This window comes from Geotrypetes seraphini, chromosome 3 (assembly GCF_902459505.1).
Source record: "Geotrypetes seraphini chromosome 3, aGeoSer1.1, whole genome shotgun sequence".
Lineage (NCBI taxonomy): Eukaryota > Metazoa > Chordata > Amphibia > Gymnophiona > Dermophiidae > Geotrypetes > Geotrypetes seraphini.
In genome coordinates this window covers 179392589-179418107 of record NC_047086.1, presented here as the reverse complement: position 1 = coordinate 179418107, position 25519 = coordinate 179392589, and the positions used below count along the sequence as shown (strand labels likewise).

General features: G+C 45.7%; 1 protein-coding gene across 10 annotated transcripts in view; it reads right to left on the bottom strand.

Annotated features, from left to right (window-relative positions):
* SCAF8 (SR-related CTD associated factor 8) overlaps window positions 1-25519 on the bottom strand; it is a 784204-nt gene that overhangs the window by 640457 nt on the left and 118228 nt on the right. For all 10 annotated transcript variants that reach the window (XR_004538795.1, XR_004538796.1, XM_033937892.1 and 7 more), the window contains exon 5: window positions 19921-20077. Coding sequence is in view for 8 of the 10 variants with exons in the window: in XM_033937892.1 (XP_033793783.1) it covers window positions 19921-20077 (157 nt within the window). In the remaining 2 variants the exon portion in view is untranslated. The remainder of the gene's footprint in view (window positions 1-19920; window positions 20078-25519) is intronic.

Sequence of the window (25519 nt, the reverse complement as noted above, 5' to 3'; positions counted from 1 at the left end):
GATATTAGATAAAGATTTAACTAATCTGAAAACAGCATTAGGAGACCAAGAATTCGAGAATCAATGTAAAGATATATTAAATACAGTGGACAAATATAAAGAGGGAGTTAACAAAAAATAGAGAAAGTTAGAACGAGATGACAAAGATTATGCTTTAAATCGTGTTTGCCACTGGATTTATAAGAAGAACATTCCCAAGCAAAAACACAAAATCAGTATGCTTCTCTAAGTTCATCAATCTATAAGTGACTTCTCAGATGATTTTTTAGCCACTTGCAAAGGCAATTACAGATGACAGAGAGGTGCAAGAAACAGAACAGGAGGAAAGCAGATAAGATTTCAGGACTCAAACAGAGCAAACCAGAATAAGTGGTAATTAATTTGTCAACTCACATTCTTTCACAAGCAGAAATCAGTATTCTATTGAAATAGAATACTTTTGTTCTATCCAAACATCTAGATCAGTTCCAATTTCAATGTGATTTATAACGGTTTATCAGGTCATTACAATTCAAAATCTTTTTTTGTGACTGTGAAACCAGTCAGATTGGTCACCTCCAAGTCCATTGGATCCTACAATATCCATGTTTAAATAGATGGTGTTAAAGAACATTAAAGACCTTAGACACACGAGAAACATCAACAATCTGAACAAAGAAGAAAGATCAGCATTGAAAGATCTCATAGAAAATACAGATTTGATAAACAAAAAAGCAGATAAGGGAAAGGCAATAGTCATCATGCACAAAGCCGATTATATTTTGGAGGTGCATAGACAATTGAATGATCTCAATATAGGAAACTGTCTCTGGACCCATCTCCAAGATTAAAATCAAAAATTTTAAGGATAACAAAAGCAGGGGAGAGTCAATGATATTTAACAAAATGTGAATTTAAATATTTAAATACCAGTAATTTTTAAATACCAGTAATTCAAAAGGTCCATGGTACTGAATATTCACAAGGATCCTACATACATTAGAAATACCACTCATTTTTTTAATATACTATATGGCGCTGAACCCGCAACACAACCATATTTGATGGTAAACTAAACTAAACTAAACCTTAGGTTTATATACCGCACCATCTCCAGGGCTGTGGAGCTCGGCACGGTTTACAGGAATTGTAAAGAGAAAGGAACTACAAGGAGAGGGTTAGAAGAGGATCAGAGGAAGGAAGGACGTTAGCGGGCTAGGATGTCAAAGAGGAGGGAAGTGTTAGATTTTTGAGAATAACCAGGTTTTCAGATGTTTACGGAAGGGTTGGAGAGCACTCAGGTTGCGAAGGGGGGAGGTAAGGTTGTTCCAGAGCTCGGTGAGTCTGAAGTGGAGGGAGGTTCCTAGTGTTCCTGGGAGGGAAATGCCTTTTAGTGAGGGGAAGGATAGCTTCAGTTTTTGGGTGGGTCTGGTGGTATTAGGATTTGATGAGTTCCAAGAAAGCGGAATTAATGGGGGGAGGATGCCATGGATGATCTTGAAAGTTAGGCAAATGCATTTGAAATGGACTCTGGTAACATTAGACATATCCTCATTATATACATCTATACCACAAGATGAAGCCTTAATGGTGTTACATGAGTATTTGGAAGAACAAACAAGACCACATGCCATACCAACAGAATTCATTGTCCATTTAGCATGAATACCAATGAAGGAAAACTTTTTCTCTTTCTTACAGATCTCTGGGGTGACCATGCGGCAACTTTCACCCCTTCAACAGCATGCATCTTTATGAACAAATTTGAAAAAGAACGGAGGGGGTAGAGATGCAGTGACGCTCATCAGGGGAGGGTGGAGGATAGCAGTGCCGGCCATTGAAGGAAGGTGGTGGTGGAATATAACAGCATTGATTATCGGGCGGGGAGAGGAGGAAAAAAAGCACCATCATTGGAAGGTGACTCAAATATAAACCGAAACCCCCGTTTTTTTGGCCCCAAAATCTCAGTTTATATTGATATCGTACTTTCATCATTCTCACTTCGTCGTCCTTGTTCAATCCACCATCCTCTCTAGACTGGATTATTGCAACTCCATCTATTTAAGCCTAACTAAAAAAAACCTCCATAGACTTCAGCTAATCCAGAACGCCGCGGCCAAGCTTATTTTCGCTAAAGGCAAGTTCGACCACGTCTCCCCACTCTTGTCCAAACTTCACTGGCTCCCAGTTCACTCCAGAGTCCTCTTTAAATGTGCCTGTTTAGCTTTCAAGATCCTACATGGCATCCTCCCTCCCGTTATCCCACTCTTCTGGAACTCCTCTAGCCCTAATTCCACTAGATCCTCCCAAAAACTGAAACTCATTCCCCTCTGCAAAAGGTATATCCCGCATAGGAAAACTAGGAACATCCCTCCCCTTTAGAACCACAGAACTCTGGAACAACCTCACATCCCCGCTCAGAATTTCAAGCTCCCTTCAATCCTTCCGCAAACACCTGAAAACTTGGCTCTTTTCAAAAATCTAACACCTCCCGCTCTTTGGTACCCTGTCCCTCTTTATCTTCCTAGCTCCTTTCCTATAACCCTTCATTGTAGCTCCTTTTCAATCTAACCCTGTAAACCGTGCCAAGCTCTACACTTGTGGAGATGGCGCGGTATACAAACCTAAGGTTTAGTTTAGTTTAGTTTAGAGTATATACGGAACTTGGGCATTTGAGGTTTTTCCCCAGTTTGCTTATTGATAGAAATAGAATTGCATGCATTACTAATAGATATTGTCGTATCCATCATCGTTTTATCCTTTTAACCAGAGCTTAGCCATGTGCTACCAAAAATTTAAGAAATTAGTCTTCGAGCCATCAACTTAAGGTAAGGAGATACCGTAGAGTTAAGAGTGACCTAATTAAAAGAAAAGAGGCAATGTGCCTGTAGAGTTGAGGTACCATATAGGATTTTATTGGGAAGCAATAGAGGCACTTTAAAGAAAAGTGGTCACGAAATAGCAGAAAACAAGAGAGCAAGTGTGCAACCAAAAGGAGAAAATAATCCCCATGTTGCATAGATAAGCAAGCAATGGAGAAAAATGAAATGTGGGAAACCAGAAGTGCTGGATCAGAAGCGTAATAGCAGTGGTCCAGCAATGAACAAATAGACTCAGAACAAAGTCTTGTGAATTGTAATAATAGAAACCAGAAAAAAACGTGAGAACATTGTCTGCACCCAAACACATTGAAGGAACTAAGAGCAGGATGAAATGCACGCAACAATATTTCATATAGAAATATAGAAGCATGATGGCAAAGAAAGGTCAAACATTCCATCCATTCCGCCCTTCCGCAGCAACCACAAACTCTTCTTCTCTAGTCAAAAGCAAGAAATATATCCAACCTGATAGATCATTATAAAATGGTTGCAGCGAGATATAACACAAGGTCATCAACTAAGAAAAATGTGTTTTTGGTTTTGGGTTTTGTTTTTTTTATTTTAATTAATGACCTCCTTAATGATGCCGATGATGAATCGAGATTACATGCTTAGGTGCCACCATGGAGGTGTTCTGATTCTGCTCATGAGGTAGATAGAGAAAAATGAAAAGTAGGAATGAGCTTCAAAAAGAACGGTTTCTATTAACTATGTTAGCAGGAACAGGTATACTACCAGTACGAAAGGTGAAAAAGAGGTGACCTAGGACTGGTCTAGAGATCACAACATGTGAACAATATCAGACATAATCCCAACATATTCCAGAGAAGTATAACAGGTAGAACAGTAACGCACTGAATGAAAATCAATATAAAACTAAAAGGACCTTTGACAGAGGTACTGCTTGGCTTCAGTACTGGAATGCTACCCAATTGTACTATAGGGTGAGACCTCATCTGGAGTACTGTGTGCAATTCTGGAGGCCACATTACAGTAAAGATGTGCGCAGAATTGAATCGGTTCAGTGGACGGCCACCAGGATGATCTCGGGGCTCAAGGGTCTCTCGTACGAAGAGAGACTGAACAAATTGCAGCTCTACACTCTCGAGGAACGTAGGGAGAGGGGAGACATGATCAAAACATTTAAGTACCTCACGGGACGTGTCGAAGTGGAAGATGATATTTTCTTTCTCAAGGGACTCTCGGCCACAAGAGGGCACCCGCTCAAACTCAGGGGCGGAAAATTTCATGGCGACACCAGAAAGTATTTCTTCACAGAGAGAGTGGTTGATCATTGGAACAAGCTTCCAGTGCAGGTGATCAAGGCAGACAGCGTGCCAGACTTTAAGAATAAATGGGATCCCTACGAGGGTCAAGATAAGGAAATTGGGTCATTAGGGCATAGACAGGGGGGGGTAAGCAGAGTGGGCAGACTTGATGGGCTGTAGCCCTTTTCTGCCGTCATCTTCTATGTTTCTATATGATGCTATAGAAACTTGTATACGAGCATGTCCTTTTTTTTTTTTTTTTTTACAGATCAAAACTGAATCTAAAAAAAAAAACTCCAGGAGTGTGACCTGTGTAGAATGCAGAGCAGGAACAGGTTCAGAATTATAATCTTTAATTCTATTGGAATTCGGGTAGTGGGTAAACATAGAAACATAGACTATGACTGCAGAAAAGGGCCCAACAAGTCTGCCTACTCAAGAACCCTCCCTCCCTCGAGAATCCATCTATTAAGCATTCCTCTTGAGCGACCCCACCTGTCTGTCCCATCGTCCCTTGAAGTCGAGCGTGTTACTGGCCTCGACTACCTGACGTGGAAGACCATTCCATCGAACAATTACCCTTTTGGTGAAGAAGTATTTCCTGGTGTCCCCATGAAACCTCCCCCCCCCCCCCCCTTAGTTGTAGCAGATTCCCTCTTGTCGCCGTGGGACTCGTAGGAAAAAAGATTTCCTCCTTCACCTCAATGCGGCCCGTGATGTATTTGATGTTTGGACCAGAGAGGGGAAGGCCCATTTTCAATGACATAGGACTTGTGGGAGGAGGGAGTCTGCATCCCTCAGTGCATCAATTTGAAGGTAAGAGGGAGGGGGCATTGGAGGCAGGGGGGAGGTCATTTGCCAGCAAGGGAGAGTGGGCATCTCCCCGCTGCAAAGGGGTGGGGTGTGTGACTGGGATTTCTTGGCAGCAGGAGAGGGTAAGCATCTCTGCTGCTGCAGGGACGGGAGTTTGGGGGAGTTGTTCACCGCCAATGTAGGGGAGGGGAGGGGTGAGGTGATTCAACGGGAGAGAATGGGCATCTCTCCCGCTGCATCACAACACAGGCTTTCTAGCAGTCTCTGACACTGACTGGCACCCCTGGACCAGTGCTTATTTTTTAACCCAAAAACCAACACCGCTTTAAGAAAATGGCTCAGCATTTTTAAGAATCCACCGGAGGGCTCATTTCAATGTTGAAGAGCCCATTTGCAAGTCATTGTCAGAGACTGCTAGATAGCTCACTATTGACAGAGATAATCTATTTTGATAATCCACCACTAAAATGCATATAGGCTAAACCGTCAGTAAACGGTTTAGCGATGGCGTTAAAGTTTTGAGAATCTGTCACTCAGATCCTAAGTAACATAGTAAATGATGGCAGATAAAGACCCGAATGGTCCATCCAGTCTGCCCAACTGTACACACTATAAATTAATATATATATATTTTTAAATTCAATTCTCTATACCGTTGTCCCAAGGGAGTTCAGAATGTTGTTTTGGGGGTTTTTTTATGCAGAACTGTCACCTCCCATTTTGTCTTTATGTTTTGTTTGTTTGTTTTTTTAATAATTCTTTATTCGTTTTCAAATTAAACAGTAAGTGCACAGAAGAGTATATTACAACAAATTATTCCAGAATAGCACTTTGATATCTACCATATAAACATCTAGTAAAATCAGCATTTTTTCCTTGTTTGTCCCGGTGGGCTCACAATCTATCTAATGTACCTGGGGTGGGCTCAGATCTCTATTAAATATTTGGGAGTGTGGATTCCTCGAGATCTTACCATGCTCTATACATATAATACGGTCTTATTTCCAAAATGGCTGTATAGATTTCAAGTTCTCCCACTTTTAATATCTCATTCTCACCATTGCCAGCTTATACGTGGGTTGCAAAAATTTATTTGGGGGGTAAGAGACCACGTATGACTCTGAACAGGGAATGTTTAACTTGAAAAAGGGGGGGGGGTATATGGATTATTAAATATTTGTTGGTATGAGATGGCTTGTCAGATAAGACACGACTGGTTCAGGGGCACTTGTTATTTTTCTGATCTAGCCCTTGAGCTCTCTGGACTCGCCCCGTATCAGTTTAGTTTTCTGTTACATGAAACCAGCCCAATCCTTCATGCTGTGGTGAGGAACTATCAAATCTTTGCTCTGGAGCGACAGACATGGTGTTGGGTCTGTAAGGTACTGTCTTTATCCCCTTCAGTGTCTCCTTATCTCTCTATTCAGGGTAATGTTAACTTTCTGCCAGGGATTCAGAGTCAGGCATTTCAGAGCTGGGCATCTGCGGGACTTTGCTATTTATTTCAATTATTCACAGAGGAGGGTATTTTGATCTCCTTTGAAACCCTAAGAGGTCAATATAAATTAACTAGAAGGGACCTTATATACAGGCCTTGTCAGCATGTCATTTAACTGAAGACTGTAGGGAGCCACTCAGCACCACATTCCATTACGATTTCATCATGTGTGCATCAGAGACAGTTAACCTGGTACTAACTTTGAGATTCTGGCTGCAGCCTGGGCGGAAGACTTACACTGCACACTTACTGCTCATCAACTGCAACAATGATTGAAAACTTCACATAAATTGACAGGCATTGGGAATTACAATTTAAGTTTCTTTTGAGACTCTATATCTCACCCATGCGGGCTTTCCGCATGGGGATCTCACCCTCTCATGGCTGTCCTAAATGTGGTCAGGTTCAGGCCACCTTGGGAGATATATTTTGGACCTGTCCAGCTATACTACGCTTTTGGATTAGATTGGTACACTTCACGTCTGCCTTATGGGGCAGGCGGTGGACTCCAAGAATTTATATAGCTATTAACAAGGCATGCTCGATAAGAATGGGCAGCAACTAGAGAATGGCATGAGGAAAAAAATTTGTCCCCATCACCGCCCCGTCTCCGCGACCACCGTCCCTGTCACCACCTCATCCCCGTAAAAACTGTCCCCGCCCTGTCTCTGCAACCACTGTCTTGGCCCCGTCCCCTTAGCATCCATACAAGCCTCAGTACTGCAATATTTAGCTTATTCCTTCCTTATAAATCAAAGTTCTGGCTGAACTAGAGAAAGATGTTCAGCTTGCAAGGCTTTCTTTATTAATTTTTATCAACACAACTAATATACTACTTTATCCTAAAGCAAAAAAAGAAAGAGTCTACCTTTGTTGTCTGGTTTCTGCTTTCTTCATCTTCTCCTCATTAAATTCCTTCCATCCACTGTCTGCCTTCTCTCTGCATCTTCCATTTGCTCTGTTACTGTGCCTCTCCCTTCCATCTCTCACTCCACTCCACCCCCAATTGGCCTGGCACCCATCTTCTTCCCTCCACTCCCCCCATAGTCTGGCATCTCTGTCTTCTTCCCCTCCATCATGTTCTCCCCACTCTCTGTTCCCCATTTCCCTTCAGCGTCTTCTCCCCACTCTCTGTTCCCCATTTCCCTTTAACGTCTTCTCCCCACTCTCTGTTCCCCATTTCCCTTTAGAGTCTTCTCCCCACTCTCTCTTCCACATTTCCCTTCAGCATCTTCTCCCCACTAGTGCTGCTCAATTCAAATCGATTCACTTCAGGCGAATCAATTCAAATCGATTTGTTTTTGGAAAAAATCAAACTTACCGATTCATCGGCTTCCTTGCTAGAGACCCGTTCAGGCTTTCCCTCTGCCACCAGAGTCCTTGCTTCTGATGTAGCTTCCAGTTTTGCAAAACCAGAAGTTACATCAGAAGCAAAGACTCCGGTGGCAGAAGGAAAGCCCGAACAGGTCTCTGCATGCAGTTTGGCGGCAGCAAGGCTCTCACCTTCCCGGCAGGAACTATTTCTCCTCTCCTCCCTGGCCAAGCAAAAGCAGCGGTAGCGAATACAATTCACTACCCTGCCACTACTCTGGGCATCTTCTCTCCATTCGGCCGCCCAAGCGGAAACAGGAAGTTTTCACTGAGGGTGGGCTGCAGTGGAGAGAAGACGCAAGGAGTGGCGGCAGGAGTGGATCGCTAAATAACTACCGCCACCGGCAACATGTTATAACATCAAAATAAAGGTAGATGGGGGGAGAGGGGAGATGGACTTGGGAGAGTTGGTGGACTGGAGGAGTGATGGGGAGAAGATTAACTTGGTAGAGGGGGGAGATGGACTTTAGAGAGATCATAGAGGGGAGATGGACTTGAGGGAGATCATGGAGGGGAGATAGACTTGGGGGAGAGTGAGATATGGACTTGGGGGAGTTGGTGGACTGGAGAGGGAGAGATGGGGAGAAGATGAATGGGAGAAGTGAACTTTGTGGAGGGGGGAAGATATTTTGATCACACCTATCCCAAAAGATCAAAAGGCATCTATTGCTCCAAAATCAAATTATAAACCCATAGCAAGCATCCCTTTATTCACCAAACTTATGAAGGGATTGGTTAATCTAGAACTGGTGAATTATCTAGATAAATTTAATATTCTTAATGAACACCAGTCAGGATTTAGAAAAGGTTTTAGTACCGAGACAGTTTTAGCTTCAATTTTAAGCCACCTTTATGTTTTTTTTTAGCACAGGTACTAGTGCTTTAATTTTACAATTGGATCTTAGCAGTGTGTTCGACTTGGTTGATCATGAAATAATGCTACACTGCTAAGATGAAATGGGACTCTCGGGAAGAGCCTGGAATTGGTTTCAGGTTTTCTTAAAAAAAAGATCCTATCGATTTGTGTGTGATGGAAAATACTCCCTTTCTTGGAGTAATCCTTCAGGGGTACCTGAAGGCTCCCCGTTATCACCTACATTATTTAATATATATATTTCATCTTTAGGACATTTACTGCAGAAGTTAAAATTCATCTTTTACATATATGCAGATGACATTTCCATTTTAATTCCTTTGAATAACAACAAAAGAAAATTTAGAACAAATTTCTTATATTATGTCTGAATTGGAACAATGGACAACCAATTTTAAACTAAAATTGAATATAAATAAAAGACAAAAATTTTTTTTAGCAAATCCAAATGACAAAATAACTTAAGACATCGCTTCACCTGAATGGTCATGACTACCTAATTTTAAAATCTATAAAAATACTGGGAGTCACTTTAGACTCCCATTTAACTTTGGTAGAACACACAAATTTGGTGGTGAAAAAGTGCTTTTTTACATTATGGAAATTAAAGACCATCAAAAATTATTTTGATTTTTTTATCCTTTAGACTGTTAGTGCAGGCATTGGTATTATCCATATTGGACTACTGTAAAGCACAGTTACTTACCGTAACAGGTGTTATCCAGGGACAGCAGGCATATATTCTCACATGTGTGTGACGTCATCTACGGAGCCCTGATGCGGACAGCATCTCAAGCAAACTTGATTGAAGATTCAAGCATACTATGCTGCACCACGCATGTGTGCCTCCTGCTCCACTAGAGGGCGCATCACCTCCTCGTGGTCTCCAGTTCACATATCCAGCAAAGAAGCCAACCCCGGGGAGGTGGGCGGGTTGTGAGAATATATGCCTGCTGTCCCTGGATAACACCTGTTACGGTAAGTAACTGTGCTTTATCCCAGGAAAAGCAGGCATGATATTCTCACATGTGGGTGACCTCCAAGCTAATAACGAAGGGGTGGAGGGAAGTTGGCAAATTTAAGAAAACAGATTACGTAACACCGATTGGCCAAACCGGCCATCGCTCCTGGATAGTGTATCCAGGCAGTAGTGAGAGGTGAAAGTATGAACCGAAGACCACGTGGCAGCCTTGCAGATATCCTCAATCGGCGTAGACCTGAGGAAAGCTATCGAGGCTGCCATAGCTCGGATTTTGTGTCCCGTAACACGACCATGCAGCGCGAGACCAGCCTGAGCGTAGCAGAAGGAAATACAAGCAGCCAACCAGTTTGACAGGGTGCGCTTGGAAACTGGGTGCCCCAATCTGTTTGGGTCGAAGGACAAAAACAATTGGGGGACTTTCCGATGAGACTGAGTGCGTTGAAAGTAAAAAGCCAACGCCCTTTTGCAATCAAGAGTGTGGAGCGCCACCTCTCCAGGATGAGAGTGGGGCTTGGGGGAAAAACACCGGTAGAATAATGGACTGATTGAGATGAAAATCAGACACCACCTAAGGTAGAAACTTAGGGTGAGTGCGTAGAACCACCTTGTCATAATGGAATACAGTGAAAGGTGGGTCCGCCACCAAGGCCTGCAGCTCACTCACTCTTCGAGCCGACGTGAGGGCGAGTAGGAAGATCACTTTCCAAGTGAGAAATTTAAGATGACACTTATCCATAGGCTCAAAGGGGGGTTTCATCAGTTGAGCCAGGACCACATTAAGATCCCAAACCACAGGCGAAGGTTTGAGGGGAGGGTGAACATTCACAAGACCCTTCATGAAACGAGAAACCAAGGGGTGGAGTGAAAGAGCCTTCCCTTCCAGGGGTTGGTGAAAGGCAGCAATCGCACTAAGGTGCACTCGAATGGAATTGGTCTTCAGGCCAGAGTGAGATAAATGAAGCAAATACTCCAGAACCAAAGACACAGGGACCGACACCGGGTCCTGGTGGTGAGTGGAGCACCAGGATGAGAATCTAGTCCACTTCTGAGAATAGCAGAGTCTAGTCGAGACTTTCCGGGAAGCTTCCAACACTTCCCTGACTGACTGAGATACGGGGAAGGAAGTCAAGGGGAAAGGAACCAAGCAGTCAGATGAAGAGACTGAAGATTGGGATGTAACAGTGAACCCCGACTCTGAGATAGCAGAGAGGGAAAGACAGGCAGAGGTAGAGGTTCCCTGACATTGAGTTGAAAACCAAGGTTGGCGGGGCCATCGAGGAGCGATCAAGATCAGAGTGGCCCTTACCGATTTTAGATGAACCAGCGTCCTCAGAATCAGAGGAAACGGCGAGAACGCATAGAGGAACTTCCCCTCCCAGTCTAGGAGGAAGGCATCAACCTCGAGACGGTCCGGGGAGTATATCTTCGAACAGAAGAGAGGCATTTTTTGATTGTCGGGGGAGGCGAACAGATCTATCTGTGGAGTCCCCCACGTGTCGAACACCTGTCGTAGCACCTGAGAATGCAGGGACCACTCGTGTGGCTGGAGGAGGCGGCTGAGCCTGTCCGCCAGGCAGTTTTGTTCTCCCTGGATGTACACCGCTCAAAGGGAGATGTTTTGGGAGACCGCCCACTCCCAGAGCCGCAAGGCCTCTTGGCAGAGGGACCAGGACCCCGTCCCTCCTTGCTTGTTTACGTATACATCGCCACCTGGTTGTCCGTGCAGACGAGAACCACCCGGTCGTGAAGCAGGTGTTGGAAGGCCACCGCGGCGAGGTAAATGGCCCGAAGCTCCAGCACGTTGATGTGGCAGCTACGGTCCTCCGTGGACCACAGGCCATGAGTGCGGAGACCGTCTACGTGAGCCCCCCAAGCGTACTCTGACGAGTCCGTGGTTAGGACCTTGTGGTGTGGAGGGGCAAGAAAGAGCAAACCCTTGGAAAGATTCGAAGAGTCGGCCCACCAACGGAGCGATCTTTGCAAGGAAGGAGTCACTGTCACGTAGCGGTTGATCGGGTCCCGATCCTGACGCCATTGTGAAGCCAAAGTCCACTGTGGTAACCGCAGATGAAGGCGGGCAAGCGAGGTAACGTGGACTGTGGAGGCCATATGGCCGAGGAGCGTCATCATTTGTCGCGCCGAGACCGTGGTCGATCTCGAGACTTGTCGGCTCAGATTTACCAGCACCTCCCGGCGTTGCGGAGGGAGAAAGGAACGAAGACGGACCGTGTCCAGCACGGCCCCGATGAATTGTAAGGACTGAGAGGGGCGTAGCTGGGATTTTGGAAAGTTTATCTCGAAGCCCAGACACTGAAGAGAAGTAATAGTCTATCGGGTCGCTGAGATAACCCCCTCTCTGGTTGGGGCTTTGATCAACCAATCGTCCAGGTAGGGGAACACTTGCAGGCCCTGGGAGCGCAGAGCAGCCGCGACCACTACGAGGCACTTCGTGAAGACTCGGGGGGACGAGGATAGGCCGAAGGGGAGGACCCAGTATTGTAGGTGGAGATCTCCCACCTGAAAGCGCAGGAATCTGCGACAAGCAGGGTGCACCGGAACATGAGTGTAGGCCTCCTTCAGATCGAGGGAGCAGAGCCAATCGCCCTCGTTGATCAGGGGGTAAAGAATCGGAAGGGAAAGCATCCAAAACTTTTCCCGCTTCAGAAATTTGTTCAGGCGCCGCAAGTCCAGGATCGGGCGCAGGTCTCCCGTCTTCTTCGGTACCAGGAAGTATCGGGAGTAAAACCCTTGGCCCCTTTGGTTTTGGGGAACCGGTTCCACCGCCCGCAGGCGAAGGAGGTCCTGTGCCTCGGAGAGGAGGAGGGACAACTGTGCTCGATTGGGAGGACACGCACTCAGCGGGCTGTCGGGAGGAACCTCTCGAAAGTTGAGCAAGTATCCCGATGAGATCACGCCAAGGACCCATGAGACCGATGTTATGGCTTCCCAGCAAGGGTAGTAGGCTCGTAGGCGGCCCCCGATGGGAAGGAGGCCAGGTGGAGGTGCGGAGGGGGCCCGCCCCCGTCCGCTCATCCCGTCAAAAGGACGGAGACGGCTTCGCAGGCGCAGTGGGCTTTGATTTTGGTGGAGCCCTAGAGTGAGCCTGGGGGCGTCGCAGCGGCGGTCTGGAAAAGGCCGGGGTAGATTTCTGGGGGTAGCGGCGAGGCAATCCCCGGAAAGGACGAGAGGCCTGTGGTTTAGGTTTTTGCCGTACAAGAGACGTGAAGGAACGTTCGTGCTCTGACAATCGTTTTGTAGCTGCCTCGATGGTATCGTCGAACAGTTCTTTCCCGACGCAAGGGAGGTTCGCTAACCGATCTTGCAGGTTAGGGTCCATGTCGACGAGCCGTAGCCACGCCAGCCGGCGCATGGCCACCGCGAAGGTTGCGACCCTGGAGGATAGTTCAAAGCCATCGTAAGCGGCATGGAACAAGTGTAGTCAGAGGCTGGAAAAATCCTCGAGGAGGAGGCCAAATGCTGCTTGACGAGGGGCAGGTAGATCCCCCGAGAAAGAGGTCAGTAGCCCAATGAGGTGTTTCAGGTAGAAGGAAAAAGTGAAGGTGTAGTTCAGGACCCTAGATGCCATCATGGAGTTCTGATACAAACGGCGTCCGAATTTGTCTAGTGTCCGGCCTTCGCGTCCAGGAGGGACCGCCACGGACAGAAGACTCCACCAGTAGGGATTGGTGGGACAGCTGTGGCTGCTCAAACCCCGGGCAAGGTACTGTTCGGTACTTAGACTCCATTTTAGATGGGACCGCCGTCACCATGTAGGGAGTCTCGAGGTTCCTGATAAGGGTCTGCCGGAGTACCGGGTTCAACGGCAGCCGGAGGGACTCTCGGGGTGGGGAAGGCATATCCAGCTCCGCCAGGTATTCCTTGGAGTACCTCGAGTCAGATTGTAAGTCCAAGTCAAGGGCACGTCCCATGTCCTGGACGAACCTTGTGAAGGAAGGTCGGTGGGATCCCGTGGCCCCTTGCGGGGACGGTGACCGAGACCTCCATCTCGCCGAGAAGGAAGGAGAAGCCTCCCTCGAATAGCGAGGTTCTCGTTCGGACCCTCGATCCGACACCGGGGACGCGCTATGGAAGCGCTCCGGGGTCGAGGACCTGCGTTGCCTCGAGGAGCCCAAGTTTCCAAGTTTCCAAGTTTATTGATTTTTAATATCCCGACCATCAAACAATTGTCTGGCCGGTTAACAATCAGCTTAAAAAAAAAAAAAAGAATTGATAGAAATAGGATGTGAATGGAAATATCTTAAATTAAACATAAATGACAAAGACTTGACATACTTGAATGTGAGGAAATTGTGGTGGAAGGGAAAAAAGTTACATTGTATAGAAGAAATGGAGAGAGTGGGGAGGGGATGAACATGAGGAGGGGGGAACGTTAATGTAATGAATAATGGATACTTGTCTAATGAATGAAAAAGAGCATTTTTTTTTTTTTTTTTTTTTAGGTTTGGTTAAACGCATCCTGAAATAAGAATGTCTTTAAATTTATTTTAAATTTAGCAAGTTGTTGTTCATCACGGAGATGTTGTGGCAGTGAGTTCCACAATGTAGGAGCGGTAACAGCGAAATTGGTTTTACGAGTATAATAAGAGTCTTTTAGGGACGGTATAAAAAGGAGCTTTTGGTCTGAAGATCTCAATGTGCGCGGGGAACTTTGGGGTATAAGAAGCTTATCAAGAAAAGTTGGTTGATGTAGAAGTTTGATTTTGAAAGTGAGAAGAATGATTTTGTAAGTAATACGGTAAGAGATGGGAAGCCAATGAGCTTCCTTTAAAAGAGGGGTGACGTGGTCATATTTGCTTTTTTTATAGATAAGTTTTATAGCGGTATTTTGTATTAGCTGGAGGCGTCGTAGTTCTTTTTGTGAGAGGCCGTTAAGAAGGGAATTGCAGTAATCTAGGTGAGAGATTACCAGAGAGTGGGTCAAGATAGTGATAGAGTCAGTGTTCAGAATGGATGTTAAAGATCTGATAATGCGGAGTTTAAAAAAACATACTTTTACTACAGAGCTGATATGCTCATGGAAGGTGAGATTGCTATCAATGATGACGCCGAGTAATTTAATTTTTGTTTCCATTTGTAATGGGGTGGATTTAATAGAAATAGTTCCGAGTAATGATTCTGATTTTTTGATGGGAAGTAGAAGTACACGAGATTTATTTATGTTGAGTGCGAGTTTGTTTGTATATAGCCAATCATGTATGGTATCCAGTTTATTATTTATGTCTTTTGTATCTGTAATATTAGTAGTATTGATAGGGTGGAGGAGTTGAATATCGTCGGCGTAGGCGAAAATGGTGAATCCGATGGATTGGGCTAGTGTAAGGAGGGGAGAGAGAAATACATTGAATAATAAAGGCGATAGTATAGAACCTTGTGGTACTCCGAAAGTTTGTGATTTGGCTGAGGAAGTTTCATTTTTTACGCAGACTATAGAGCTGCGTTCATGAAAATAAGATATGAACCAAGAGAGAGCAGAGTCAGTTATGCGGCAGTCTTTTAATCTTGAAATGAGGAGAGAATGGTCGATAGTGTCGAAGGCAGCAGAGAGGTCTAGAGAGATTAGAATAACAGATTTTTGGTGTTCATGGTAATATTGAATGGTTGAAGTGAGACCTAGTAAGGATAGTTCAGTAGAATGTGAAGAACGAAAACCTGTTTGACATGGATGTAGTGCGTGAGTTTTTTCAAGAAATTCGGTTAATTGTGAGTGGATAATTTTTTCGGTAATTTTGGAGAGTAAAGGAAGATTTGCAATGGGACGGTAGTTTTTGGGGAGAGAGGGATCTAGGTTATATTGTTTGAGTTTAGGGAATACAAGTGATGTTTTCCAAGTGGTGGGTACTAAGCTTTCTGAAATTGATTTGGAAATCATTGCCCAGATAAAAGGGCCGAAGAATGAATAGAATTTTTTGAGTAAGAACGGGGGAATGTTCTCTAGGAGGTTATTAGGAGAATTTAGAGATTGTAGTACGAGAAAAAGTTGTGCTAGAGAAGGCATTTTAAAAGTGGTACAAGAACTAAAAGACAGTTGAGTAGATATATTGGGGGTTAGAATGGAAGGGGCGGGTATGGGCGGTCCAAGAAGGGATCTGATCTCTTTAATTTTTGATTCAAAAAACAAGGATAGTTCAACTGCGGAGGGTGAAGTTAAACTATGAGATGACGCCGGGGTTCGGGGTACCGATCGATGTTGAATCGGGGACCCCTCCCCGGACTCCCTCGGCGAAAGCCTGGCACCTCGGACCGGAGCCCCGGACCGAGGGGGAGTTAGTAAGAGCTGTGGGTTAGTGAGAGACAGCTCGGTAATCTGTAGCGGTCCCCCCGATCGAGTCGAGGGGGAGCGGCCTCGGGCCGGAGGGGAACTCCGGGCCTTTTTAGAGAGGGGCTTCGATCTTCGTTTCGCCCCGCGGAGCTCCGCCGGGGATGTGCGCCATGAGTGCCTCGGAGAGGAGTCCGAGGAAGATGAGAGGCGGCGGAAACGGCGCGCTTTGCCCCGAGGGGTCTCGACGCGTCGCTCAGGCTGGTCTGGCGCACAAGAGGTCGAGGTCGAGGCCGGTTGAAGGTGAGCCATGGCAGCGGATAGCTCCGTTGTGATCATTGCTCGGAGCAGCTCCTGGAATACCGGCACGGACAGAATCAACGGCATGTCCGAGGCCGCGGTGCGCTCCACCGGGGGCGATCTCGATTCAGAGCATTCCCGAGTGGTGGAGGCACGTCCCAAGTCTTCGGGGGTTTTGCCGGGGCTGTGGGTAGGGAACTCCCCCCTTGTCCCGCTATTGTCCCCGAGGTTGGCTTCTTCGGAAGTATTGAACCTGAGGAAGGAAGAGGGGACTTACCCGGAGCCGAAGACTTTTGGGAGCTCGGGGTCTTCGACGTCGAGTCCCGAGGCGGGGCCGAGGTGGCCGGGGCCGAGGCCGGGGCCGATCTCGAGGCCGAGGGTTGATCGGCGGCAAATAGTTCAGCCATGTGGGCCCGTCGGCGGCGGAGCACCCGGTGTTGGAAGGTTGCGCACCGGGGGCAAGTTTCTGTTGGATGGTCGGCCCCCAGGCAGAGGATGCACCAGCGATGCGGGTCTGTGAGTGATAGAAGACGCTCGCACCCGGTGCACTTTTTAAAGCCCGAAACGGGCCGGGAGATAGGAATTTCAGGAGGCCGCGGCCAATCAGACCACGCGGCCGCGACAACCCGGGAGCCCCCGGATCGCGAGAAAAAGGCGCGTTAAGCGCGATGAGCAGGAAAAAAAGAAATTAATACGCACAGCGACTTTGAACAAGGAAGAAAAAGAAAAAAAAAATTGCGGTGTAAGAAGGCACTTGGGGCAGAGCTAAGAAAAAACGTGTCTTCTTAGCACTGCGGAAAAAAAAAACGAACTGGAGACCACGAGGAGGGGATGCGCCCTCTAGTGGAGCAGGAGGCACACATGCGTGGTGCAGCATAGCAAGCTTGAATCTTCAATCAAGTTTGCTTGAGATGCTGTCCGCATCGGGGCTCCGTAGATGACGTCACCCACATGTGAGAATATCATGCCTGCTTGTCCTGGGATAATATTGTCTACTTGGGTGTACCAAAGTTGTGAGAAAATTAAGAATAGTGCAGAACACGGCTGTTCGCCTGATATTTGGACTGAAGAAAAGCGATCATATCAGTCCTTACTACAGATCATTGCACTGGTTACCAGTGGAGGCACGAGTAATGTTTAAATTTTCATGCCTCTGTTTTAAGTCAGTTTGGGGATTGGCACCTGCATACCTGCTATCTCATTTCATGCTATATAACCCCGTGAGGATAACCAGGAATTGTAACCTATTTGCTTACCTGAAGATTTTAGGCTGCAAACTTAGGTCTTACTTAGACAGGATGCTTGCTTTTCAAGCAAGCAAACAACAGTCCTGGTTGGGTAATTATATCAGCGGAGCCATGCTGTCCTATGGCGCTTTTTAGAAAAGAAATTAAGACAGTATTATTTGACAAATTTATCTCTTAATCTGTGCTTTTATCTTTAACATAATTAATTAAAAATTTTTAATGTCTTTTTAATATAACAGGCTGTATTCCTTTTCTTATTATTTTGTATTTCACTGATTGTCCAGTTTTTCTCTTTTGTGGAAACCGCCTAGAATTCTTTTGATTAAGGCGGTATAGAAAAATAAAGTTTTGTTATCTTATTGGTGGAAGGGGGAGATGGACTTGGGGGAGATCATGGAGAGGGGAGATGGGGGAAGGATATAAGAAATAATGGATCTAAAAACAGGAGAGGGAGAGAGATGGTGGACAATGAGATTTAGGGAGGGAAGGTACAGAAAAGGAGAAAAGTTGGACACAAGGGATGGTGTGAGGGATAGAGATACTGGATAGGAGGGTAGTTAGAAAGAAAAAGGGAGAGCTGGTGGGAAGGAGGGAGAGATGCTGGATGAAAGGGTAGTTGAGAAAATGAGAGATGGTAGATCTGGGGATGGTGCTATGGGAATAGAGACAAAAAAAGGAAAGATGCCAGACCTCCAGGGAAGGGAAAAAAAGGGGAGGACAGAGATGGAAGATGGATGGTTATCACGGAGAAAGAAGAAAACGACAAATGGGCAATAGACCCTGACAAGCAAGTTATTAGAAGACGTTTTTTGCAGAGCCTGGTACTAATATGATTTGAAAAATGAACAGACAACAAAAGGTAGAAAAAAATAATTTTATTTTCTGTTTTGTGATTACAATGTGTCAGATTTGAAATTTGTATCCTGCCAGAGCTGATATTAGACTGTGAACATGAGCTAGGGTTTAACAGAGAAAGGAAAAGTCTTTTTTATTTATTTTGTTTACACCACAGTACCAGTGTGGGTAGGAGAGGGCAAAGAGGCTATAAAATAAAAAACTCCCAATTAGGCAGGAAAATTGAATCGAATCGAAAAATCGATTCAATAGGCTGAATCGAAACAAAATATTTTTTTCCTGAATTGGGAAGCACTACTCCCCACTCTCTCTTCCCCATTTCTTTTCAGCGTCTGTTCCTCTCCTTTCCACCACCACTCTTCCCTCTCGCCACCCCCTTCAGCGTCTGTTCCTTTCTACCGTCTTTCAGCACCTCTCGCGTGGTACGACCATCTCCCTCCCCCCTTACCTTCGTGGCACGTTTTAACTTTACAGAGTAACTTGTTCAAGCCGCCAGAGCCCGACTGAAGTCGCATGCATGTATGGGCGGAAGCTTCTCCTCTGATGCAACTTCTGGTTGCGTCAGAGGAGAAGCTTCCACCCACAGACGCACACAACTTCAGGCAGGCTCCGGTGGCTTGAACAAATTACTCTGTAAAGTTAAAACGCACCTGAAGGTAAGGGGGAGGGAGGGAGATAGATAGATGCGGCCGGTAGGTAGGAAAGAGGGAAGGAGCCACGAGATCGGTAACCACACGCTTTCCCTCCTTTACCTGCGGAGAGAAGGCCATTCACTGCTCTATGGGGTGGTGGATGGCCTTGTCCCTGTACCTGCAGTGAGCATTCCCCCCCCACCTTTTCGGTGGCTAGCCGTGGGTAATAGCCACCGTGTCATTCTCTAGCAGCAACCACTAGAGAACAGCCTTAATTACTTTGTACTGTCAAAATTTTGGGATCTGGAGTGATTGACAGTATCTTTCCTTTCTAAAAATGACTTTTTCAACTTTTGTAAACTATTGGGACTTTTTAAACTAGTGATAGAGAAAATTTTAATAAACTATACTAGCTTAAAACTAACAGATAAAGAAAATGCTTAAAGTATCTGATTACTAGTCAATGTATTGTAAACCACTTTGATATCTATGGAGGAAATGCAGTATATCAAATAAAAATAATCATAACTCCTATGTGGAGTAAGCCAGCAAGTAGGTAACTATCTGAATTTCCATTATAACTTAACTGGGTACATTTTCCACTGAATATGCAGTTAGAATTATCTGAATACTTTTGTCCAAATAGCTAAGCCAGGTGTTTATGAAAACCTACTTGCACACATACTGCAGCTATAGTAAGGTATTTAGCCTTCCAATGCCAACCCTTTCTGTCTGAGTAACTTCATGTGGACAAAGTTACGGGGGAGAGAGGGGCAGCAGGGAGGAGAGCGATGATATTTAAAGGGGCTCATTTATGTAGCAATTGTACAAGCATACATTTATTGAACATGGATACTGGTATCATACAGTCATCGATAACTGATACCAAAAACATAAAAAGACAACAAAATGTTTTATGATTTCTTTACCATCTGTCTTTACCTGGTGTGTTGTTGCTCATAGTAGCCGTCGTACTGGGCAACACAGGTGTGACAACAGGTGGAACAATCCCAGCTGCCATATCCAGAAGAGGCTGGATAATTTCACTCTTGAAGACATTGTTCTTCTGCCACAAATTTAGCACTCTGACAACTTTACTCTATTGGAAAAAAAAAGGGGGGCGGGGGAAGGGGAGCAGAACATTAAAAAAGAACCATTGCTGTCAGATTCTACGCAACATGCAACGCAGCTCTTCTAATCACACATTCTCCTCCAGCCTCTCCACAAAAGATCGAGACAAATCATTATTTCTCATCTTTAGCAGATATTTTTCACAGACCACTACTACTACTAATAGTCATTTCTATAATGCTACTAGGCGTACGCAGTGCTGTACACATTATATGCACGTACTATCTTTGTCCCTAGTGGAATCTAAATTTTGTACCTGCCCAGGGGCAAAATGAGGCAACAGTGGGTTCTTTAGAAAGAGGGGATTAAGAGTTAAAAGCAACCTAGAAAAAGTAGGTTTTTAGAGCTAGATGCACTAAAGTCAATGATCGTCACTAAACTGGTTTTGACTGGTTTAACAAAGATTGGATTTACCGATCCAATGCACAAAACGGCTCACTGCATGATTCTGTGCACGATTGCTCATTCTCCAATCCAGCCATAAAAATAAGGTCATTAAAATTGAAATGCCATATAAACTAGCAGAGCGACTGATGCTCTAACATGGGGTGAGAATGAGGTTTTGGAAAGAATACAGGAAGCACAATGGATTGATTAAGCTGAAATTCCGTGACTTCTTTCAGAAGGAATTTAGGTTGAGTTCCAAGAACCACTTTATCGTGATGAAATACTGTAAATGGTAGTTCACTCACTCGACGAGCAGAAGTACACAGATCAGGAAGACCACTTTCCAAGTGGTTACCAGAGGTTCAAATGGAGGTTTTATTAGACTGGTGAGGACTGCACTGAGATCTAAGAGAACTGGAGGCAGCTTTAGTGGAGGTTTTGGGTTTTCAAGAGTCCTTCCATAAACCAGGAAACAAGTGGATGAGTCGCTAAAGGTTTATTATGGAAAGAAGCATGCTAAGCACTAATAGCACTGAGGTGAACTCTAACCGAAATGGATAGTCCAGAGTTTGATAAGTGCAGAAGGTAGTCCAATACCAAAGGAATAGAATTTGTAGAGGAATCCAGGTGATAAGAGATTACACCACAATGCGTGTCTGCTTGAGTCGATAGCAGTGCTGAGTACGAAGCTTTCTGGAAGCACCTATAATGGCTTGTACTGGGTCAGAAAGAATGAAATCTACTGAAGTCAGGACTAAAGAGTTGCGCGGGGACAGAAATCCCACCCGTCCCTGCCAAAATCCCACCCATCCCCGCGAGGAATCCCTCCGTCCCCACCCGTCCCCGCCATCCTCACCCGTCCCCGTGAGGAATCCCCTCTGTCCCCACCCGTGTTCGCCTATCGCCCCATAAAAGTTACCTGTCCCCATAAAAAGCAGCAATTACTTCAGAAAGTTTTGATTTTTTTAAAGCCTTAGTTTATTTAAATCAACAATAAAATACAATCTTTTTTTTTTTAACACCCCCCTCCTTTTTTAATACCCCCTCCTCTCTATAAAAATATATTTTTAATAATAATCCATGAGTCACAAAACAAGGGTGTACATAGGAAAAGGGAGCATCATAAACACTGCAGTGAGCATTAGAACATTAATATACCCATTGTTAAACTGAAGCCAGATTAATACAGATCGATCATGCACAGTCAACGCTAAAAGAAAACAGTCCTTCTCATACATACAGAACACAACCTCCCTACCCCTCATACTGGCCCACTTGCTTCCTTGTCACCATCACCACACTCTCCCTACCCCTGATCCCGTCACCATCATTTCTGTACCCCCTTTTGCTTGTTCCTGTCACCAGATTCTCTCCCTTCCCCTTCACCCCATCCAGCCTGTCACTTTACTCTCCCTACATCTCTCTGTGCCCAAGGTGGAAGGCTATCACCTTGGCTGGCCTGTCTGCCACCTTATTATCTAGCCACCTGTCATCCCATGCTCCATGTCACCATTGCCTCATTTGCTCTACCTCTCATGATGGTCGTCATCTGTCCCTTTTGCTAGTTCTCATTTTAGCTATACTGTCTTCTTACTTGTTTCTGCTATCATGTGCCCCCCCCCTCTCCCTGTCACCTCACTCTCTCCCTTCATGCTAGCTCTCACTCTTTCTTCTCCTTACCCTGGCCTGCCTGTCACTTCCCTCTCCCTTCCCCCTAGCTGCCCCCCATAATCCCAAGCCCAGCCCTGCCTAACCTGTGGACCAAATTGACTCTCCTCTCTTTCCTCCCCCACCTGTCACATGCAGGCCAAGTCCCAGCACATACCATGCCTTTCCCCTCCCCCACCCCCACTAACCTGACCTCAGCAGCACCAGCCAGCTCCTGCCAAGTGGTTTGGCAAGGGGAATAGGCCCTCTCCCAGCCAGCCCACCCCAGTGCCCAGGAGATGCAGCCATCTTCACTACGGCAGCGGGGAGCCATGGAGGGGGAGGTGCAGGATTCTGGCCTGACCTGCCCCGCCCCCAGAAGTCCTTCCCTTCTCCAGACCCAGTGCCCACACTTACCCCGTGCAACTTTGGCCAGCTCAGGTGGGGGCAGGGCAGAACGCAGCTGGAAGCCAGAGAGCCATCCTGCTCATTGTTTGGGCGGCTGCACAAAGGCAACGAAAGTGAAACACCGCAGCTCCCCAGAAACAGCAACTCGGCCGTCGGCTCTCCCTCTTCTGGAGCTCATCACGTAGGCAGTAAGCTCAACACAGGCACACATTGGTTCAGCTGCAGCACAATGGGCCAATCATAAATGACCTTAGAACTCTGAGGTTGTTTGTGATTGGCCCATTGTGCTACAGCGGAACCAATGTGTGCCTGTGTTGCGCTTACTGCCTACATGATGATCTCCATGCCTATGTGACATGCTGCTGATTCATAGGGAAAAAGACCAGCGCCGGACCAGAAATAAGGTAGGCCTCGAGTCGGGATAAGAAGGAATCCCAGTTCCATCCCCGTGGGAGTCCCGTCGACCTTGGGGGGTCCTCGTGGGAGTCCCGTGCACTTGGGAGGGGTCCCCGTGGGAGTCCCGTGGACCTGGGGGGGTCCCCGTGGGAGTCCCGCTGACCTAGGGGGGGATCCCCACGGGATTCCCGGGATCCCCGTTCCTGTGCAGACCTCTAGTCAGGACAAGATGCTCTAAGCTGTTAGGTGCAGAGATTGCAGATTGGGATGTAAAAGAGAACCTTGATTGAGTGAACTTAAGAATTGCTGCTGCTGGGTCAGACCAGTGGTCCTTCAAGCCCAGCAGTCCACTCCCACGGTGGCCCTTAGGTCAAAGACCAGTGCCCTAATTGAGTCTAGTTTACCTGTGTACGTTCTGGTTCAGCAGGAACTTGTCTAACTTTGTCTTGAATCCCTGGAATATGTTTTCCCTATAACAGCCTACAAAAGAGCATTCCAGATTTCTACCACTCTCTGGGTGAAGAAGAACTTCCTTACGTTTATATGGAATCTATCCCCTTTTAACTTTAGAGAGTGCCCTCTTGTTCTCTCTACCTTGGAGAGGGTAAACAACCTGTCTTTATCTACTAAGTCCAGTGTTCTCCCCAGAAACTTTTTCCAGCTAGGTGGCATGATAAAGTAGCCGGGTGGAGCGGGACGGGGAAATCTGGTAGTTAGAATAGAAATCCAGTGGCAGACTAGTATATAAGACAGCCAGTGCTGATCATTTTTTTAACAACCCCCTCCTCTATATAAAAAAGTTATTTTTAGTAATAATCCATTGAGTCACACAACAAGGGTGCTCCTAGGAAAAGGCTGCATCTTAAACACTGCAGTGAGCACTAGAACACCAGCACATGCATTGTAAAACTAAACAAGCCAGATCCTGCACCATCAATTGATCCTGTACAGTCGATGCCAACAGAAAACCATGTCCTTTTCATACACAAAGAACAAAGAAACACCCTCACCCAATATGGAATAATCACAAACTAAAAATAGAAATACAGTCAAATCTCGGTTTGCGAGTGTTTTGCAAGACGAGCAAAACATTCTCGCAAAACTTGTCTTGCAAACCAAGTGTTGACTCGATTTGTGAGCCTTCTAATTCTCCCTCTTGCTGAGATTCTCGGAGATCACAGAGAATCTCGGCAAGAAAGAGAATTAGGCCTTGAGCATGCGCAGATGCATGCTCAAGTCCCGGCAGAGGCAGGAAGTTCTTCAAGCGCCACCGGCATGTCCTGTGGGCTGCGTGCCAGTGCCAGACGGGAGGTAAGTTTCAAGTTGTTCGGGCGAGGGGTGCCATTCACGGGGGGGGGGGAACATATCAAGCGAGTTTCCATTATTTCCTATGGGGAAACTCGCTTAGATATACGAGTATTTTGATTTACGAGCATGCTTCTGGAACTAATTATGATCGTAAACCAAGGTTCCACTGTATGTAGACAAAAGTTAAATTGAAACACCAAGAAACCAGACTCTACATACAATGCAACACCACAGAAACAATGATACGTGTCCCCTAATACTGTGCAAAATATAAAGACAGTAGATGTAAATTTGAAAAAAAAAATGATATATAACAATCACCACTTTACAAATTAACAAACAGAAGTAAAAGAAATAACAAGAAATGGTAAAACTTTCCAGAGCCGGAAGGTGGAGCTTAGCTAAGATGGCATCTGGTAGCTCGTCTTGAGATGCTTTGGTGTTGCTGGGGTAAAATCTTTCTTTGACTTCTTGCTGATGGGAAAAAGGAAATCAAAAGCCTGGGTTTTCCCAGACCATTCCAGTACTCCAGTTGGCCCGATGGACATCTTCATCGAGCATGAAACCCAAACACCAGATCCGGAGTGTTCCTCGGCTGTGGGAGGCACACAGACTGAAGCATTGGACCTCTGCATTGAGGCTACTACCCTGTCTCCGGAGGAGTAGGGTCCTCTGAGCCATCCGGGGAGCTAGAGGGAGCGTTGGAGGTGGAATTGGCCTAGGGCGTTCTCTTTTCAGCCCAACGGAGTGCGGGAATCGACTCTGGAGGGAGATCTGATAAGTCAGTGTTGCAACCATCAGTGCACTTGGAGAGAGAGAAGAAGCAGACTCCCAAAGTTTTTCCTAAATTGAAAGGCACTTCTACTGAGGACACAGGTACTGTAATTCTACCAGTGGGTCCCGGAACTGAGCTTAAACCCTTGCAAAGACCCGAGGTCTTCAGTTTGGAAACATTATGGGAAGCAATATCTAATTTACAGTTCTCTCTGGGGACTCAGATGCAGCATTTTACAGCGTGCTACACAACAGTGGTGTCAGAAAATCTGGATATAAAAGATAAGACTATCTAAAGTGGAAAATAAAGTACATGGACATGAGACTAGATTAAAAGTAGTTGAAACACAGGCCTTAACATGGATTAAGGACAGTGGGAACCTCCACTTTAAAAAAGTAACATTGGAAAATGCAATTAGGAGATCTAACCTTCGGATTATAAATTTCCCAAAATTACCTTCCATGTCTGCACATGATATGTTCAGAAAAT